Source organism: Equus asinus, chromosome 2 (assembly GCF_041296235.1).
Source record: "Equus asinus isolate D_3611 breed Donkey chromosome 2, EquAss-T2T_v2, whole genome shotgun sequence".
Taxonomy (NCBI): domain Eukaryota; kingdom Metazoa; phylum Chordata; class Mammalia; order Perissodactyla; family Equidae; genus Equus; species Equus asinus.
This window is the reverse complement of record NC_091791.1, coordinates 1,707,575-1,725,281: the sequence shown is the minus strand read 5'-3', so window position 1 is coordinate 1,725,281 and position 17,707 is coordinate 1,707,575. Positions and strand designations below refer to the sequence as shown.

General features: G+C 61.0%; 1 protein-coding gene across 1 annotated transcript; it reads left to right on the top strand.

Moving 5' to 3' along the window:
- DPYSL4 (dihydropyrimidinase like 4) lies at positions 1-17,414 on the top strand. Its single transcript, XM_044748428.2, has 14 exons — positions 1-214; positions 3,827-3,915; positions 4,734-4,918; positions 6,912-7,076; positions 9,078-9,139; positions 9,240-9,320; positions 10,818-10,886; positions 11,271-11,391; positions 12,233-12,389; positions 12,640-12,781; positions 13,569-13,739; positions 14,145-14,324; positions 15,216-15,381; positions 16,527-17,414. The coding sequence occupies exons 1-14, from the start codon at positions 176-178 to the stop codon at positions 16,616-16,618; spliced, it is 1,719 nt and encodes a 572-aa protein (XP_044604363.1). The 5' UTR covers positions 1-175; the 3' UTR covers positions 16,619-17,414.
- Positions 17,415-17,707: the final 293 nt, after the last annotated feature.

The following is a 17,707-nucleotide window of genomic DNA, read 5'->3' as shown; positions in this document are numbered from 1 at the left end:
GGGGCGGGACCGGGAACCCGAGCCGCGCGGGGCCGAGCGCGCTCGCACTTGGACGCCCGGCGCCCCCACGTACCCGCCCGGGCTCCGCATTTACCCGCCCGAGTCCTCCAGGCCGCCCCGCCTGAGCCAGGCCGCGTGGGCCGACCGAGGCGGCGGCGCCGGCCGGAGGAGCAGGATGTCCTTCCAGGGCAAGAAGAACATCCCCCGCATGACGGTGAGCGCGACTCCCAGCCCCCGCTCCGCCCTGCGCCTGCCGCCCGGGGCGGGGCCTAGCCTCAGGGTCCCGGCGTGGAGCCTCCTGGCCCCGCGCCGGGTCCCCTGCCCTCCAGGTCCAGTCCCCACGCGTGCCCCTGTCCCGGCGCTGGCCCTTCTCGCCTGGCTCCTTCCCGCGCCGCCGGGGTCCCCCGCTAGCGCCGCGCCGGACCCCCTTACGGAGCCGGACGCACAGGTCCAGGCCCTGCCGGCTTCTCCCGGACCTCCTCTGCGCCCAGGAGGGCTCGGGACCGGGGAAGGCCTGCTCCCCAGGGCGCAGAAGTCCCTCCCTCCCCGCGGTGGCCGGGCCGGCGGGCCGGGATCCGGTCTCGGAGCTCTGCCTCGGGGTCGGCGGGCGGATACGGCCCTTTGTTGGTACCCCTGGCCCGGCCTCGAGGCCGGAGATGCTGTTCCCCGTGCGGCGCCCGCCCCCTGGACCGCGCCACCGCCGCGCCCGGAGCTCTTTGTCCGAAACAATGCGACTCAGCTCCGGCCCCTAGGCCTGGAGCCCTGGCGACCCGAACCCCTCCATGGAGCCGGAGTTCGGAGACCCCGGGGGAGTCGAGCGCTCAGTAGTCGCCGCTGACCCCGGCAGCCGGGCGGTCTGGAGGACATCCTCCGGCACCCACACGCACCGGTGCGGGAGGTTCGACGTCCACCCCCGGCTGCCAGGAAACAAAGCCGCCCCCTCCAGGACGCCAGCAGCCCGGCGGAGGGTGGGGGGGGGGGAGGGCGGGAGGCGCCTGGGCGCCAGCTGGACTGTGGCGGGGGAGCCCTCGGGTCTCAGACTCAACTCTGGGCTTGGCCTCAGCGGGAGGGCGGCGGGTCCGTGGCTTTGCAGGTTCATTTCCTGAGATATTCAGGGATGAAGGAGCACCTCCTTGAGCATCCTGCCTTGAGACTGGCCCAGGGTCCTGTCTGATGCAGGAAGCACGCTGGTGGCTGGCAGGGAGGTGGGGGTGGGATGGGATGACCCAATCCCTGGGTGGTCAGAGCAAAGGTGGCTGGTTTAGGGAAACTTCCACCCTTATCCTGATGAGTGTTGGGCCCCACCCAGTTACCTTTTCCTCTTGGTTCCAAAGCCAGGAAGGTACCCAGAGTCTGAGTCCAGGGGCCTGAAAACCATGGGGCGGGAGAGCTGGGGACCCAGACCACCGGTCTCTTCCCTCACAAGCCTTCCTCTTCCTGCTGGTTTTCCTTGGGCTTGTTTGACAATGAGTTGGTCCACTGGGGGGGGGGGGTTGTTGAAGGGGGAACACTGCAGGGAAGGCAGGCAGGGTCTAAACACTGGCTGCAGAAGCTGGGCAAAGTGGGTAGTTATGATGTGACCGATCAGGGCTGGGTCTAGGGCCCAGGGGGCCTGGGCAGTGAGGCTCTGCAGGGCTCGGTGGGAAGGCCCCAGCGGCTGGGAATGGGCGATACTGTAGCCCAGGAGTCAGCAGGCTTCCCCAGTGGGCTGGATATTCTCAGCTGTGTGGGCCGTACTGTTTCTGTCCCTACTCAGCCCTGCCGGGAGCACAGTCACAGACAGTGTGGGAACGGACGGGTGTGCCTGTGTCTCAGCACAGCTTTAGCCGTGGATGTTGAAATGTGCATTTCATATAATTTTCATGAGTTGTGAAATACTCTTTTTTTGGTGTTTTTCAACCAACACAACATGTAGAAGCTCTCTTAGTTCCAGGATATGTAAGGCCAGTGGGGGGCTGCGCGGGCTGTGGCAGTTTGCTAACCCTTCTGTAGACTATGGGCGGTGGTTTTACCTTTAATCAGTAGAATCCTAAGAATTCAGTCCAAATGGTTAGATGTCGGTAAGAATAGAGAATAACGTAATAAGGCTCATAAATAATGAATCATTTATCATCTCAGTAGCTTCTTGGAGTTCTTCTAATTGCACTGCACAATTTGATTCTCTTGGCATCAGGCTGATAGTGTGTAAACAGCCAGAAACCCGGGCTGGAGTCCTGGCCTGGCCTCTGGGTGGACACCTGGGAGCCCCAGGCACGGTCCCCAGGAAACGCAGCTGTCATTCCCGCCTGGGCACGTCATAGGGAGGGCTGAGGCTCGGACAGGATGATGGAGGAGATGGCTGTAAAGCCGTGTCCTGTCGACATCGTTCTGACTCTGCCTTTCTGCTCCCTTCTTGTGTTTCTCTCCATTATTCTCCAAGGTCAGCTCGTCACCCCTGACAGCCACGTAAAGTTCCATTACATGACACCCCCATTTCTGCCTAACTCCTCTCCTTCTGGACCATTTGGTGGGATTCTTAGAAGTGGTTTTACGTCTGCGAGCATTGGATCAACCCCCACCTGGTGCCACAGATCAGTGCTGTGGGGGGTGGCCCACCAAGAGCTATCCTTGCTCCCTGACCCTTTGTTCACCTGTTGGTGTCCTCCAGGCAGCACCAGAACCTGGGTCACCCCGATGTCTTCCTGGCCCTTCACCCCCATGGCCTCTCCATCAGTAGCTCCTACCCACGTGACTCCCAGCCCCTCTGGAGTCCATTTCTCATCAGGCCACATAATCCTGGCCCAAGGCCCCTCATCTCATCTGGTCAACCTCAGAAACTGCCCAAGAGATGGCCATGTTTCCATCATTGAACACCATGGTCTACCTTCTACACAGAGACAACATGATGTCTTTAAAACACCCATCAGACCATGCTTAAACCCCTGCTTAAGGCCCCCCACTGGCAGCCCACGGACTCCCCAAGCCCGGCATGCCTTGCCCTCCCACCCCTGGCTTTGGTCCTCTCACCCCTCCCCTCAGAAGGTTCCAGCCCCAGTTTCCTCTCATGTCCTAAATCAACTCAAGCTCTTTCCTGCCTCAGAGCCTTTGCACTGGCAGCTTCCTGGCCTGGAACACTGCCCTGGCTGTGTCACCTCCAGCATCAGCCTCTCAGAAAGGCCCTTCTCCATCCCTGAAGCTGCCACACCTCCTTCCCTGTCATCGGTCATGTTACCCTCCTTGTGGTCTTGAGTTTGTCACAATCTGTGATGGCCTTGTGTGTGATTTCTCGTTATTGTCCATCTCTCTCCGTGGGGATGCATCCTTCCCAGGGGTCGGGACCCCGCCTGCTGGGGCGCTGCTGTACCTCTGCCTCCCGGCACCACCACAGGCCGAAGCCATTCTGGTGTGAACCGAAGCCCAGCTGTGGCCAGGAGCCGCCTCGGTGTGGGTGGAAGAGGAGGGGTGGGCCTTCCAGGCCAGCCGGACCCTGCAAGGCTTTGTCCAGCTCTTCCCTCAGCCTGGGCTTTATGAATTCGGTGATAAATGGGAAGCTGTAAATATGACCCATTGTGCTGATGCCCTTCCACTAACGCTGGCCCGCCTTGACGAGGTGGGCAGCTGGTCCTGGTTAATCCCTGTGCCGTTGGCAAGGCCAGGCTGCCTCTGTGCACCCTCCACCCCATTCTTGGGGGATGGCACGCAGTGCAGTCTTCAGTGTTCGCTTTTGTGTATGCAAATTGTGCCCTAATGTTTCAGTCTTAATTCCAGAGTAAGAAGTCCTACTAAAGGTGGTGTTGAGTAACTCAGTTTGGAGAAAACATATCCAGTTTTCATATGTTTCCAATAGAGTGACCGCCTTCTGATCAGAGGTGGGAAGATTGTGAATGACGACCAGTCCTTTTACGCTGACCTGTATGTAGAAGACGGTTTGATAAAGTAAGTTTCTGCCTCAGATTTCCTTTTTTTTTTTTTTTTCTCCCCAAAGCCCCCCGGCACATAGTTGTGCATTTTTAGTTGTGGATCCCTTCAGCTGCGGCATGTGGAATGCTGCCTCAGCATGTCCTGATGAGCGGTGCCATGTCTGGGCCCAGGACCCGAACTGGCAAAACCCCGGGCCGCCGAAGCAGAGCACGTGAACCCAACCCCTCGGCCACGGGGCCGGCCCCTGCCTCAGATTTCTTAATAGATCGTACATGTGCACATTGATCACACGTTATCCAGAAGCTTACTTTTGGGTGAAATCCATGTACATGTTTCTTTCTAAAACCCTGTTCTCTGGAAACAGCTCTAGCCCAAGCCTTTGTGATAACAGAATCTCTCCATTTAGTTGTAAGTTCTCCAAAATAAGACAGTGGCCTCCACCTGTCTTTGAGTTATCACAGCTTTAGGACGATGCAGGGCTCACAGCAGGTGCGTAATAAATGTTTCCTGACCACCCCTATCAGCTTCTCTGCTTGTATCTGTCAAGCAGCTCCACCCACTAGTCAACTGACCTGCCAGGGGACCCCACAAGGGCAGCGCCATGTCCATAGGTTGGATCCTCCATGGTGACTGTCTTGAGCCACTGAATGGGGTGTCCTGCTCTCTGACAGTCTCCAGGGGCTGGTCCAGTTAAGTCTTGGCCATTTTGTCCTTTGCCTCCAGCAGAGGTGCCCAAACACGTGCTTCCCAGGTCCGCAGTGTTGCAAAGGAGCCCGTTCAGGTTCTGATCCAGGCTCTTTATAACCAGTGAAATCTCTCTTTGTTGCTTTCAGACAAATTGGAGAAAACCTCATCATCCCTGGGGGCGTCAAAGCAATCGATGCCCATGGCCTGCTGGTCCTGCCAGGTGGGGTCGACGTGCACACCAGGCTGCAGATGCCTGTCCTTGGCATGACCCCAGCTGACGACTTCTGCCAGGGGACCAAGGCTGCCCTAGCAGGAGGGACCACCATGATATGTGAGTGTCTGCCAGCGGGGAGCGCCCATCCCATGTCTTAGTCCTCTGAGCAGGGTGTGTGTCGCAGGAGTTTTTCTCAGTCCTATTTCCGTTGATTATAGCTCAGTCTCATAAGCCCTGGAGTGTTCTCCGTTACCCGTGTTTCTCACTCCGAGTCATGCCTTGGCCAGGAGGAAATGCTCCTGGGATTTCTTAGATTCCGTCTAGAGCAAATGGATGTGTGCCCAGTAATTTATTATTTTCTGGACAGCCAGCAGCTCTCCAGGTTTATAAAACCCACATGCCTTGGGCAAGCAGAGAGGCTGTGTTGCCTGAAACGTCAGACACATTCCCCTGAACCTCACACCTCCGACGCTCGTTCTGTACCAAGTTCCGGCCCCTGTCGAGAAGAGCTAAAGACAGAGGCTGTGTTTTTAGAAAAAGGATGATGAAAATACTTACTGTTATCCTATCAACAGCCACTAGAGTTACCATTTCTTTAGTGCTGGCTCTTTACCATCCTGACATGCTTCAGCTCGCGTGCCCTCCCCATGAGACCCCTGAGCTCAGCAGAGAAGCCTCTTTAACAGATTGTGAGGTGAACCTGCCTGCCCCCCATGCGCTGGCTCGTGGTCAGCCCCGAAGCCAAGATGGGACCTCTGGGCTGGGCCCTTTCTCTCACGGCCTGGGAGGCCCCCAGCTCAGCAGTGCTGAGTGCAGACGTCTGTACTGTGGTGGAGCCCTGGCCCCCCATGTGCTGGCTGCGTGGCCTCAGGTAACTGGGCTAACTTCGAGAAGCCCTGCTTTCCTAGTCTGTGAGAGGAGGAAGAGGAGGACCCTCCTCAGAAGGTCGTGAGGACTGAGTGAGGGCCTGTGCGTTGCTTGGCTGTGCCTGGCACACTGTAAGTGCCGCCACTGCTGCCGTCAGAAAGGGCTACTCCAAGGACTCTGGCCACTTCACAAAGTGACATTTAGCCATTGTGAAAACCATGGCTTGGTTTGTTTACTCAACCACAAAGTGAGAAAAAAAGCAACGATGGTCCATCTTTTCGTTTGACTAAGGAGACTGGTCATTGCAGGCCATTGCTCATGCTTGTCACTGGTGGCCCAACCTGGCCAGGACATCTTCGTGGTTGATGTCACCTGCTCATGCCAGTGCTGAGGCATCAGACAAGCTATGAGGTGTCGCCATGAGGACAGAGAGATGCTGCAGGCATGGGGCTGGGCTCTGTCTAGCTGTCTGCCTTCCTCAGCTGCCAGCCCCAAGCTGGAGCTGTGAAGGTCTGGCAGGGTGGCAGGGGCGGGGGATACCCCCTCCCATGGGGTCCTGGGTCCACAGTCTGAGCTGTGGGAGTGTAGGGGCCCTGTGTGGGAAATGCTGGAGGAAGGCACAGCATTTGCCAGTGACCCTGGGGTGGGTGCGCATTTCTATTGACCACCCTCACTCCCAGCTCTTTCCCTGCACCCAGGAGGTACTGTGAGCAGTGCTCAGACTTGGACACAAGGTTGGGAGGGAGCGGTCATGTTCCAGTGCAGTGGCCACGTGCACTCGCAGTTTCCGCAGGGGATGGGTGGCACTGTCCAAGGTGTGCAGTCAGTGAGGCACCTGGGCGGGCTCACTGGGTCCAGCACCACGGACAGCGGCACCTTCCACCTCCTGCCTCCACCTGCCCTCCAGGTGTGCCTCACTCAGGCGGACACCTGTGTTGGAGGTTAAGGCCCTTAACTGCCACTAGCGCTCCTTGGGGTGAGATATGTCCATCAGGGAGTGGGGTGGCTTGAACCCAGACTTTGTCTCTCTGCTCAGACGGAGGCCGGGGGCCGTGGGGTGGAAAATGCCTCTTTGCACAGAACCCATGGGCAAGTTCAGGGCTTACTGCCCATGGCTCCTCCTCTGCTCTTGTCAAACATGATTTCTGATCCCTCGGGAACATGAAACCAGTCTCCCTTGGAGGCCTAGGTGGCTCCCAGTGACCGGGTTTGGGGGCTCAGCTGACTGCGCTGCCCCCCACAGTGGACCATGTGTTCCCCGACACGGGTATGAGCCTACTGGCGGCCTACGAGCAGTGGCGGGAGCGAGCAGACAGCGGGGCCTGCTGCGACTACTCCCTGCACGTGGACATCCCCCGCTGGCACGAGAGCATCAGAGAGGAGCTGGAGGCCCTGGTCAAGGACAAGGGTGAGCAGCGGCCCCCGCGGCTGGACTGAGGGGTGGCTGGAGGGGTGGGTGGGCGCAGGAACCTGGGCTTCCTTGGTCTCGGGAGGGAAGGACACCCACTCTGGCCTCTGGCTGTGCTGGACTGTGCATGCGTCTGACCCCAGGGCAGGTGGCCAGGAACTGGGGGGAAGATGAATGAGAGTCTCTCTGAGGAAGGTCTGCTCTGCTTCCCAAGCATCTGGACTAGAGGCCCTCTACCTCCCACATCTGAGGGACACGTCCTGTGACCGTCCTCCTCGCAGAAGGGCGTGGGAGTCACAGCTCCTGTCTTGGTCCTTTGTTTCTTGGCCCTGGGCAAAGGAGAAGGACTATGCATTTTCCTAGTATCATAAGATCCTTCTAGAAGGAGAATGCTTTAAAACCTACTGTCCTCTACTGCTGCCTGTGCTGAAAGAGGCCAGTCTATAAACAGACTTTAACTTTTTTTCATCAAAAGTCCTGAAGGTAAAACCACATGGAAGTTTCCTAGTGGATTTGACAAAGTTAGATGAATGTTGTAACTGATCCTGGTAATCCAGCTTCGAGTGTGGTCCATGGTTTACAGCCTGGAATGGCAGGATGGGGTCCAAGCCTATGCGGGGCTGGCAGGCCAGGGTGCCAGACTTGCTGGCTGCAGCCCCTGGCCGGGCCCAGGAGGCACAGGGCTCTCTCACCCCCAGGAGACACCTGCCCGTCTGCAGACCTGCAGGAGGCAAGGAGGCTTTGTGGAGGCCACTTCCCAAAGAGTGTCTGTCCTCACACCAGTGGTCTTTGGTCCTTGGGAACCCCTTCCCTACCTGGGGCCTGGCAGGGTAGGCTCTTGGCCTCTGTGCCTCACTCCAGCAGTAGCTCTGCCATCCTGGTGGTACTCGTAACTGTACTTGGTGGGGGGGGCCTGCGTCTCAGAGCAGAGGTAGAAACCAGTCACCTGCAGCACCTCCCACTCTGGGGCAGTGCTGGGCGGGGTCTGCTCCCAGCAGAGCCAGACGTGGGCCCTTGGCCCTGGCCCACTGGGCAGTGTCCAAGGCTGGCCTGCATGCTGACCAGCAGCCTCCATCAGATACCCTGGAAAGGTTATCACCTGCAGTGGTGCGTGTGGCATGGGGTGACTCAGTTCCCCCACAGTGTGCCTTAGCTCCTCACATTAGCACTTCTGACCCAGTGAGATGCCAGGGAGGAGGGAGGGGCCTCGGGCCTGGCGGGGTTTGGAGGGTGGGAGGCTCGGGACACTGCCTCAGGCTCAGATGGGTCTCCAGTCTGGTTCTGAGTCCTGGGGGAGGTGGGGAGGTGCTGGCTGCCCACAGGAGAGCCCAGCCTAGAGAGGTTGACCCTCCTCCTCTTGGACCCTGACGCCATGAGCAGCCTGGCCTGTTCCTTCTGCTTTTCCTGAGAGCCCAGCCTGGCTGAGGACCCCGAAACCTGCCTCCCCCACAGTGGGTCCCCTAAGCACGTGCTGTGCGCCAGGGCCTGGCAGGGTGCGACTCTGAGGCCCCCGCAGGCAAGTGATGGGCTAGATGGCCAAAGTGAGGGCCACTCAGCATGCTGTGGCCCGGGCCATGTCCCTGTAGAGACCAGGGAGGACTCAGGCAGCGAGCCCAAAGCACATTGCTCCCTCCTTCCTAGTGGTGGGAGCTAGTGAGGGGAGTGTGTGAGGGGTGGGGGGACGTGAGGAGAGTTTGTGAGGGGTTTGAGGGGTTGTGAGGGGGCCTCACCTGTGTTTGCTGCTGGGGAAAAATTGGTTCCTGACCCTGGAGCATGAGGAGCAGACAAGGAAGGGGCTAGGTCCCACTCCGTGCCCCATTCCTGGCTTGCTGGTGAGTGTATGCGGGGGCCACTGGACGAGGGTCGCCGTGGCAGCTGGTGAGGCACCCATGGGAGAGGGCTGCCCCACCCCCGGCCCCTCTGGAGATGGGGGAGCAGCGAAGGCTCCCGGGCGTCTGACTGATGATGGCCGAGCCTCCCACCGGCTCGCCTCTCCTCCAGGTGTGAACTCCTTCCTGGTCTTCATGGCGTACAAGGACAGGTGCCAGTGCACCGACGGCCAGGTAAGGGCAGGTGCCGAGAGGAGGGAACGTGTGGGAGTCTCTTAGGCTGCCGCTGGGAGAGACGCAGCCCCACACGGACCCCACGCGCCTCTCTTCCCAGATGTATGAGATCTTCAGCATCATCCGGGACCTGGGAGCCGTGGCCCAAGTACATGCAGAGAACGGGGACATCGTGGAGGAGGTGCGGCCAGGGCGGGGGTGCGAGGGGGACCCTAAGACACTCAGATGTGAGCATTTAATCCCAAAAACCTGAGGGCGGGAATATTGAATGGATTCCAGTAAATAGCTTGCCCTGGGTCAAAGGTCAAGCAAGCAGGGAGTTAAGGGAGCCTGGGGGGCTTTTGGCCCGAACACAGATCTTTTTGTGATCATCACACTTCTTATCAAAAATTCCCCAAAACCAAAATGTCTTTTCATGGGAACTGAGGCTTTCCCAGTGCCTTCTCCCCAGGGACTGCAGCCCCCTCTGGGAGCTGGACACTTGTATTCCTTTCACCAGGGAGCGCATGTGTTGCATTAGTGGCCTGTCCTTGAGCCACAGCCCAGGGGCCTGGGGAGGGCCCTCCCACTGCCCCACTCCGTTCCCTCACCCGGGGCTTTGGGGTGGGGCACCCAGGGCTGTGGGTGGGACGCCCAGGCTGTGGGTCCCACCCTTGAGTTTTTCTCCTTGCTCCTTTGTTTTCCCCTGGGCTGGAGCGGCCACAGGTGCAGACCCTGTGGGGCACCCAGGAGGTTCAGGGGCTCCTCATGGGGCCTGGTGGGAGGTCACACACACACAGCTCACCTTCCTGACATCCCGACCCACAGAGAAACTTCCTGGGACTCTGCCCAGCTCCCACGTTCGAAAGAAGGCGATGACACTTGGGGAGGGCGTGTGGGCTTCCCAGGTCCTCATCCTTCCATTTGACCATGAGGTCGTCGGGCACTGCATATGCCTCTGTGGCCGGGGGCCAGGCTCAGGCTACACCATCAGAATGTCGTGGGTCAAGCTCAGTATACAGGTGGGGGGCAGAGAATGCCAGGGAGATACCCCATCAGTGTTGGGGAGTCCAGTTATGAGGGTTGGAGGGGTTCTGCCTCCCCTGCGTTCTCACGTCAAAGCTCGGCTCTGTGTCTTCATTTACACGTGAGGGATGCTATGGCACACATCTTCCAGGATGAGCGTGCTGACGGGAGACGTCGTGGGTCCACCCCAACTATGCAAGCCCCCACTGCACACCCCCAGATATGCCCCCAATGGGGAACACAGCATGGCGGGCAGGACTGTGGGGTGGTCTTGGCCGCGTCACTAAAGAGCCTATGACCTTGGGCAAGTCCCTGCCCCTCTCCAAGCCTCTTCCCTCGTCTGTAATTTAGGGAGATGAAGTCCTCCTCTCCAAGGTCCATCTCGCCCCTCCATTCTGAGTTCCCTGTAGTTGGGAATTCTGGGGGTCCAGGACTCACCTCGGGGAGCAGGACTCATGTGAGGTCTGGGGTCAAGAATCACCTCGGGGAACAGGGCTCACGTGAGGTGTGGGATTGGGACTCACTTTGGGGAGCAGGGCTCACGTGAGAGGCCTGGGGTCAGGACTCATCTTGGGGATGTGGTCTCCTGGGCTGTGGACCTCATGGCCAGGCCACAGCTCTCCAGGGCTCTGGGGGCACCTGGCTGGAACATGGTGTCCTGTGGTTTATTTAGGAGCAGAAGCGCTTGCTGGAGCTCGGCATCACCGGCCCCGAGGGCCACGTGCTCAGCCACCCTGAGGAGGTAGGATTGTGCCTGCTGAGAGGGCACCCCAGTGTGCCACCTTCCCCTGGGGTCGGCCCTGCCCTCATCGCCTGGGCAGGGCTATGACCACACTGTGCATGAATCAGTGGGCCCTCGCCCACCAGATTCCTGTGCCCCCATGACCACTGGTTACCCCAAAGTATTTCCCTTGGGCCTTGAAGGGCCGAGAAGGCCATGTGGTCAGGCCCTGGGGGCTGATGGGTCAACCCAGATCCTGGGCACAAAGCCCCAGACCAGCGTCCTCACGTACCCAGGAGTGCCTTCCCTGGGCCCAGGATTTATGGGTGATCTCTGGGTGTCCTGTGCCCACTGGTCAGGAGGCCCCTGTGTCCTCGTGTGGCCTGAGCACCCGCACATCCCCAGGTGGAGGCTGAGGCCGTGTACCGTGCCATCACCATCGCCAAGCAGGCCAACTGCCCCCTGTACGTCACCAAGGTGATGAGCAAGGGTGCAGCCGATGTGGTTGCCCAAGCCAAGCGCAGAGGTGAGTGTGCGGCCCTGGACCCCACACGCTTGGGGAGGGGCTCTGTTGGGGTCAGGAGTCATGTTCTCAGTCCCCCGGGGGCTCTGCTGGCTAAAGGGAGGCTCAGAACAAAGCAGGCCCAATAGAGAATAAGCCTGCCGCCCTGCCTGGCCTCTTTGTGGTGGGGACCTCATTCTCGGGACAGCAGGGGTGTGGCCTTTGGGAGAGGTGAGTGCCTGGTCCCTGTTCAGGGTAGGGGGCCCAAGTCTCTGTCTCCACGGAGCATCAGCTGCTCACCAGGGGGCCTTGAAGCAGACCGTGTGGCCTGTTGGCCCCGTTTCCACAGGAGTGAGAACTGTGTGTGCGCGTGCACATGTGTGTGTGTGTGAGATTTGATTCCACGTGCACTAGAACCTTGCCCAGCTGACCTCACTGGGAGCCCCACATTACTGTCACTGGGCACCTCCTGCATCTAGTAGCTGGGGTGCTTGCCCCAAGGGCTGGGTGCTCTCTGCCCACAGGGTACCCCCACAGCTGGAGGAGGCAGTGGGTAAAGGAGACGAGCCCGGGGTCTGAGTTGATGTGTGCTGCTCCAGCTGTGGTCCAGCAGGGGTGCCCACAGGCCTGCCCCTCAGCAGGGGGGTGTGAGGGAGCGGGTGTGGAGATGACCCCCCCGAGGAGCCCCAGGCCAGCTGTGCTTGCCCAGGGCCAGGTGCCCCAAAATAAGGGGACAAGCTGTCCAGGGTCGGGAAGGCGACGGACAGTCGGGGCACATCAGCAGGGCAGTGCCGAGGCCTCCGCCCTGCACGGGTCCCGAGGGCATGCAGGTGGGCTGGGTGCCTCTCACGGGGCCTCACTGCAGGGGTGGTCGTGTTTGGGGAGCCCATCACTGCCAGCCTGGGCACCGACGGCTCACACTACTGGAGCAAGAACTGGGCGAAGGCGGCGGCCTTCGTCACATCGCCCCCCATCAACCCTGACCCCACCACCGCAGACCATCTCACCTCCCTGCTGTCCAGGTATGGAGCTGACCCAGGGTGGCCCCAGAGTGGCCTGCAGGCTCCATGCCCCGCCCTGACCTCAGCCTGCTGGCAGCTCCAGGCCTCTCCTGCATGAACCCTGGGTGCTCGTGTCCCCCACGCCGAGGCACCAGGGCTGCCCAGGGTGGCTTTCTCAGATGACCTCTGGGCCCCATGGGCCGTGCTGGCCGGGGTCGGGGCGAGGCAGACCGGGACCGTCTGGGCTCCTCTGAGCCCGGCTTGTTCTCAGCGGTGACCTCCAGGTGACCGGCAGTGCCCACTGCACCTTCACCACTGCCCAGAAGGCCGTCGGCAAAGACAACTTCACACTTATCCCTGAGGGCACCAACGGTGTGGAGGAGCGCATGTGCATGGTCTGGGAGAAGTGCGTGGTGAGTACAAGGGGGCACGCGGTGCACCCACCAGGAGTGGGGCGCCAGCCGAATTCTGACGGTCCAACAGAAAGGGAAGCCACTTAACCAGTAAATTCATCACGTGGAATAGAGGTCGGAGCGCGTGGGCCTGGGGTGTCGCCCCCGCCAGCGCTGCCATCCAGGGCCCCTCAGACATTCTGTTCCGCTCGCCTGGAGGAGACCCCCACGGCTGCCACACAGCCCCGGTTCTCATGGCACATGAAGAATGCATCTGTGCACACGGCTCAGGGAGGGCGGGCCCCCGTCCCCGGTGGAATTGCACTCTGCGTGTTAGTGGTCTCCTAGAACGCCTGAGGTTTCCCTAGACTTCCGTCTCACTCGGAAAGCCCTGCCTGGTGTCCTCTGCCCCCTGCACACCCCACCCCGGCCCTGAGCTCTTCCCTGGGCTGAGGCCGACCCCGGGCTTCCCCCACCGCCCTACCTCCCCAGGCCTCCTGGCCACCCCAGAGAGACTGTCACGTCCTTCAGGGGACACAGACGTTGCTGTGGGAGCTTCACCATTTGTTCACCCTCCGAGTGAGCACAGAGACCAGGCTCCGTGCACAGGAAGGAGCAGACCAGCCACGTGACTGAGAGTGGCCTGTTGATTCACACGCACAGTGCCTCCACCTGGGAGCGCGGTTCTGATGCTGCTCGCTGCCCGGAGGGCGGGGGCCCGTGTCCCTGGAAGCCCTGAGACCAGGCCTCCACAGGTCCTTGGGAAGGGCCCTCCCTTCCCCCTCAGCTCGGCCTTCTTGCTTCTCAGGTCTCGGGGAAAATGGACGAGAATGAATTTGTTGCTGTGACCAGTACAAATGCAGCCAAGATCTTCAATTTTTACCCAAGGAAAGGACGAGTGGCTGTGGGCTCCGACGCGGACCTGGTCATATGGAACCCCAAGGCCACGAGAATCATCTCCGCCAAGAGCCACAACCTGGTAAGAGAAGCCTGCTCCCTGAGTCGGGGCGGTGGCCTGGGGAGCCCCTCGTGGCCTTCCCCGGAGTGTTCCAGGGGTGGCACTCACAGGCGGCAGCAGCTACTTTGCTCATCCCAGTGCTGACCATCATAGGGACAAGGGGCCCACCCCACTCGTGGGAGAGTTAACCTTATTGCAGGCTCACGCCCCTCCCCTCTGTCCTTCTCAGAGGCCTGTGATTCAGGACCAGGTGCGCTCGGCTGGGGCCTGTTCCTTCTGAGTTCTGGCCCAGCTGAGTGGATTGCGTCCAATTAGGGGTCTGGAACAGGCTCGCGGGCCTCCAAGGACGCTGCTCGGCCCCCAGCGTGCTCTGAGGGCTGGGAGGGCCACAGCCGCAGTGCTGGATGCTTGGCCCTATCTCCCCAGAACGTGGAGTACAACATTTTCGAAGGCATCGAGTGCCGCGGGGCCCCGGTGGTGGTCATCAGCCAGGGCAGGGTCGTGCTGGAGGACGGGAACTTGTTCGCCACCCCAGGGGCCGGCCGCTTCGTCCCTCGGAAGACATTCCCGGACTTCGTCTACAAGAGGATAAAGGCGCGCAGCAGGGTAAGGCCTGAACCAGGCGGGGCGTGGGGTTCAAGGCCATCTCCGCATGCAGGAGCTTTCTCCTCCTGGTCAGCCCTGCCTGCCCAGGCTAGCAGGCAGCCAGGCAGAGTGGCTCCTCGCTCGCCCAGGGCACCTGATGGGCAAAAGTGCCAGCAAGGCCTGCTCCTAGTCACACACCCAGGGCAGCAGGGACAGTGGTGGGACTCAGACCCTGTCCTGAGGGCTCAACGCCCCCACTCGCTCGCTCTCCTCCCGTGCCTCTGCCCCACTGTGACCTCCCAGTCTGGGCTCACCAGGCAGCCATGAGTCCAAGCCACAAATCCTGAGGGAGGCGCCAGCTGGAAACACAAGCACATCTGGAGGTTTTGCTTCAATCCACGGACCATTGGTCCATCGTAGTGGCTGCTGGGAAATGCCTCTGACTTTGGGGCCATTTCCAAGGAGGACAGGATGCAGGGCCTCCCTCTCAGGGCCTCCTCGGGGACGAGTGGGGCTGTGCCGGGGCCCCAGGACGACGGCTACTGAGGAGGCAGTGACTGTGCTGGGGCCAGTCTTCGACTGCAAACAGAGGCCTCCTCTGCAGGCAGCCGTGTGTGAGCAGTGCTGCTCCAGCCAGGGTACTGCCACAAGCCTCAGGGAAGGAGGTGGTGTGTGCACGGACGTGAGTGTGTTCACGCCTGTGTGCAGGGAGGGGTGTGCACACACGTGTGTGTAGGTGGGAGGGGAGGCAGGTGTGTGTCCGAGCATGCAGGATGAGCGCCCTCATTGGTGGGGAGCCCTGGAGTTTCTGAGCCCGGCAGAATGCAGTGGGCAGGCTCTAGGCGGGAGCCCCCTGCCCTCCAGTTGCAGGGCCGGCTCGGCGCCCCTCATGCCCGCCCCCTCGCCCCGCAGCTGGCGGAGATCCATGGCGTGCCCCGAGGCCTCTATGACGGGCCAGTCCATGAGGTGATGGTGCCCACCAAGCCGGGGGGCGGCGCCCAGGCCCGCGTGTCCTGCCCAGGGAAGATCTCAGTGCCCCCCGTGCGCAACCTGCACCAGTCGGGGTTCAGCCTGTCTGGTGAGTGGAGCCTGGGGGCGGGCTGGGGGCTCCGCTGGAGCATCCTGAGGGACAGGAAGCCCCTGGAGCCGCAGGGCCTCAGGTACCAGGGCCCAGCCTGTGCTGGGTGGGTGAGCTTTGGGAAGGCTGCTGGCCCCTGCCCACATCTGGCCGCAGACAGAGAGCAGCCACCAGGGCTGGGCCTCCTCGTCCCATTGCCCTGCAAAGAGCTCAGGTGTGTGGGCCCAGCCTGGTAAGACCCTTCCTGCCCCAGCATCTGCCCCAGGGTGTGAGACCCCCTCTGTGAACCAGCCATGCTGAGGAGGCGGCTGTGACTTTGAGCCCAGGGGTGAGCATGGGATGCCCAGCCTCTGCGGGGACCCAGTGCCATGTGGGAGTCCAGCTCCTCCAGCCCATCATGGCTCCCAGCCAGCCCCACCAGCCCTGCATCACATGCGAGGCACATCAAGAGGGGTCTGTGGGTGCTCGGGGACATGCGGGGATGCCTCAGAGGGCTCAGGTGGCCCCGGTGTGCAGGCCACCAGAGTCGGGCCCCTGGTCAGGTCTTGGCTGTGGTCCAGCATGATGTGTGACTGAGATTCTTCTAGAAGTTCTGAGCCCCAGGTTCTCCCTGCAAACCAGACAGACCCTTCCTCTCTCCACCCCTCTGGTGGGGGCCAGCCCACCCCTTGATGTCCTGTCTCATCCTCCCCCTCGGAGAGAGGATGGAGGTCACCTCCTGGGGACGCAGGGCCAGGGGCAGGTCCCCTTTCAAATCCAGCATTGTCTTAAAAGCCAGGGACAGCCTTCTCCCATCATGGGGGTCTCTGTGCAGGGTGAGCCCAAGACCCACAGGAAGGACGAACAGGACTGGCCTAGCCTGTGCTCCTCGGGATGGGCGTCCTGGAGGGTCAACACTGACCTCCAGGCCCCAGCTGAACAAAAATGCTGGCCTCACTCCCCCGCATCCAAGGCCTCAGTGATGGGAACGCCTGCCCGGTTGCCTTGTCTCCCTGCCACGGCTGTCTGGGGAGCATAAGGGACCCATGGTGGGTGGGTAGGCAGCTCTGCAGTCCTGGCCTCACGGGTGGGGCCAGCAGCGTCTGTGTCCCTTCCCCACCCGCCTTCCGCTGACCTTCCCGCACCCACTGCCTGCCTTTCTGCAGGATCTCAGGCGGACGACCACATTGCTAGACGCACGGCTCAGAAGATCATGGCGCCCCCTGGCGGACGCTCCAACATCACCTCGCTGTCCTAGACGTCCCAGCTGGGTGCCAGCAAGTTGGTGCTGCCCCCGCGGGGCGGACGGCAGCAGGGACCACTCAGCTCAGTTAGCTTCCCTTTGTTGAACTTATTTTGAAAGGTGCTTGGCCTTATCTTGCCCTCCCCAGAAACTCTCCTTTTGGGGTCTCAGGTCTATTACGAGGCGCCCCCATGAGGAGACAGCTGAACTTGGGGAGGTTTCACTGCCAGGGCAAGGAGGCTAGACGTGGTGGTGGGGATGGCTCAGGTGGCCCCGAGCCCAGGTGCTACATGCCTCATGAAGACGGGGCGCCCACCAGGGGCCTCATAACCTGCATGGAACAGGCTGGAAGGCTGGGGGCCTTTGCTCCCTCCTCCCCATTACACATCACTGCCCTGTGAAGCCCCCAGCTCCCCTGCCTGCTCCCGTGGCCGGGGGTGCAGCATGTCCCCCCTCCACCTCGGTGTAGGCCGTGAGCTGAGCCCCGCCCCAGAGCTGCTGTGACTTCAGGGACCCACCAGGCACGTGGCACAGGGCGGCAGCTTCCTGCAGGACTTGCGGACTCACACACTTTTCCAAGGACCAAACCTCTGCTTTTGTAGTAGCCCATGTCCAGGGGAACTTAGGATCCTTTAGCTGAGATGCCTTCCTTTTGTGACTAAGTGTGCACTCCGGTAGTTTACTAGACCAGCAGTTTTGTGCGGTGAGGACAACTGTAGCCAGGGATCTGCATGCCACCCACAGCCCGGACGGCCACGCCGTCACCCCAGTCTGATGGGAAGGGTCAATTAAAGCCGTCTGGGTCAAAGCCTCTGGTGCGTGGAGAGCCTGGCTTCTCTGCCCCTATACCATCCCGCATGAGTGGTTTATGCGGGGACATTCTGCTGCCCCCTAGCCTGGCTTCGTGCTGACTGCAAAGCTGGACCTCAAGACCCCCCGGAAAGGACAGCTTTGCTGGGGAAGGTGCAGGGCTGGTCTGGGGGGGCAGGGCTGTTCCTCTCAGGGGGGGGCCTGAGAACCGTGCCCAAGCCCAGGCCTGCCGGTCAGAGACAGCCAGAGGGTCAGAGGGACGTTGATGTGACCCACGCCGGAAGCTCAGAGGGA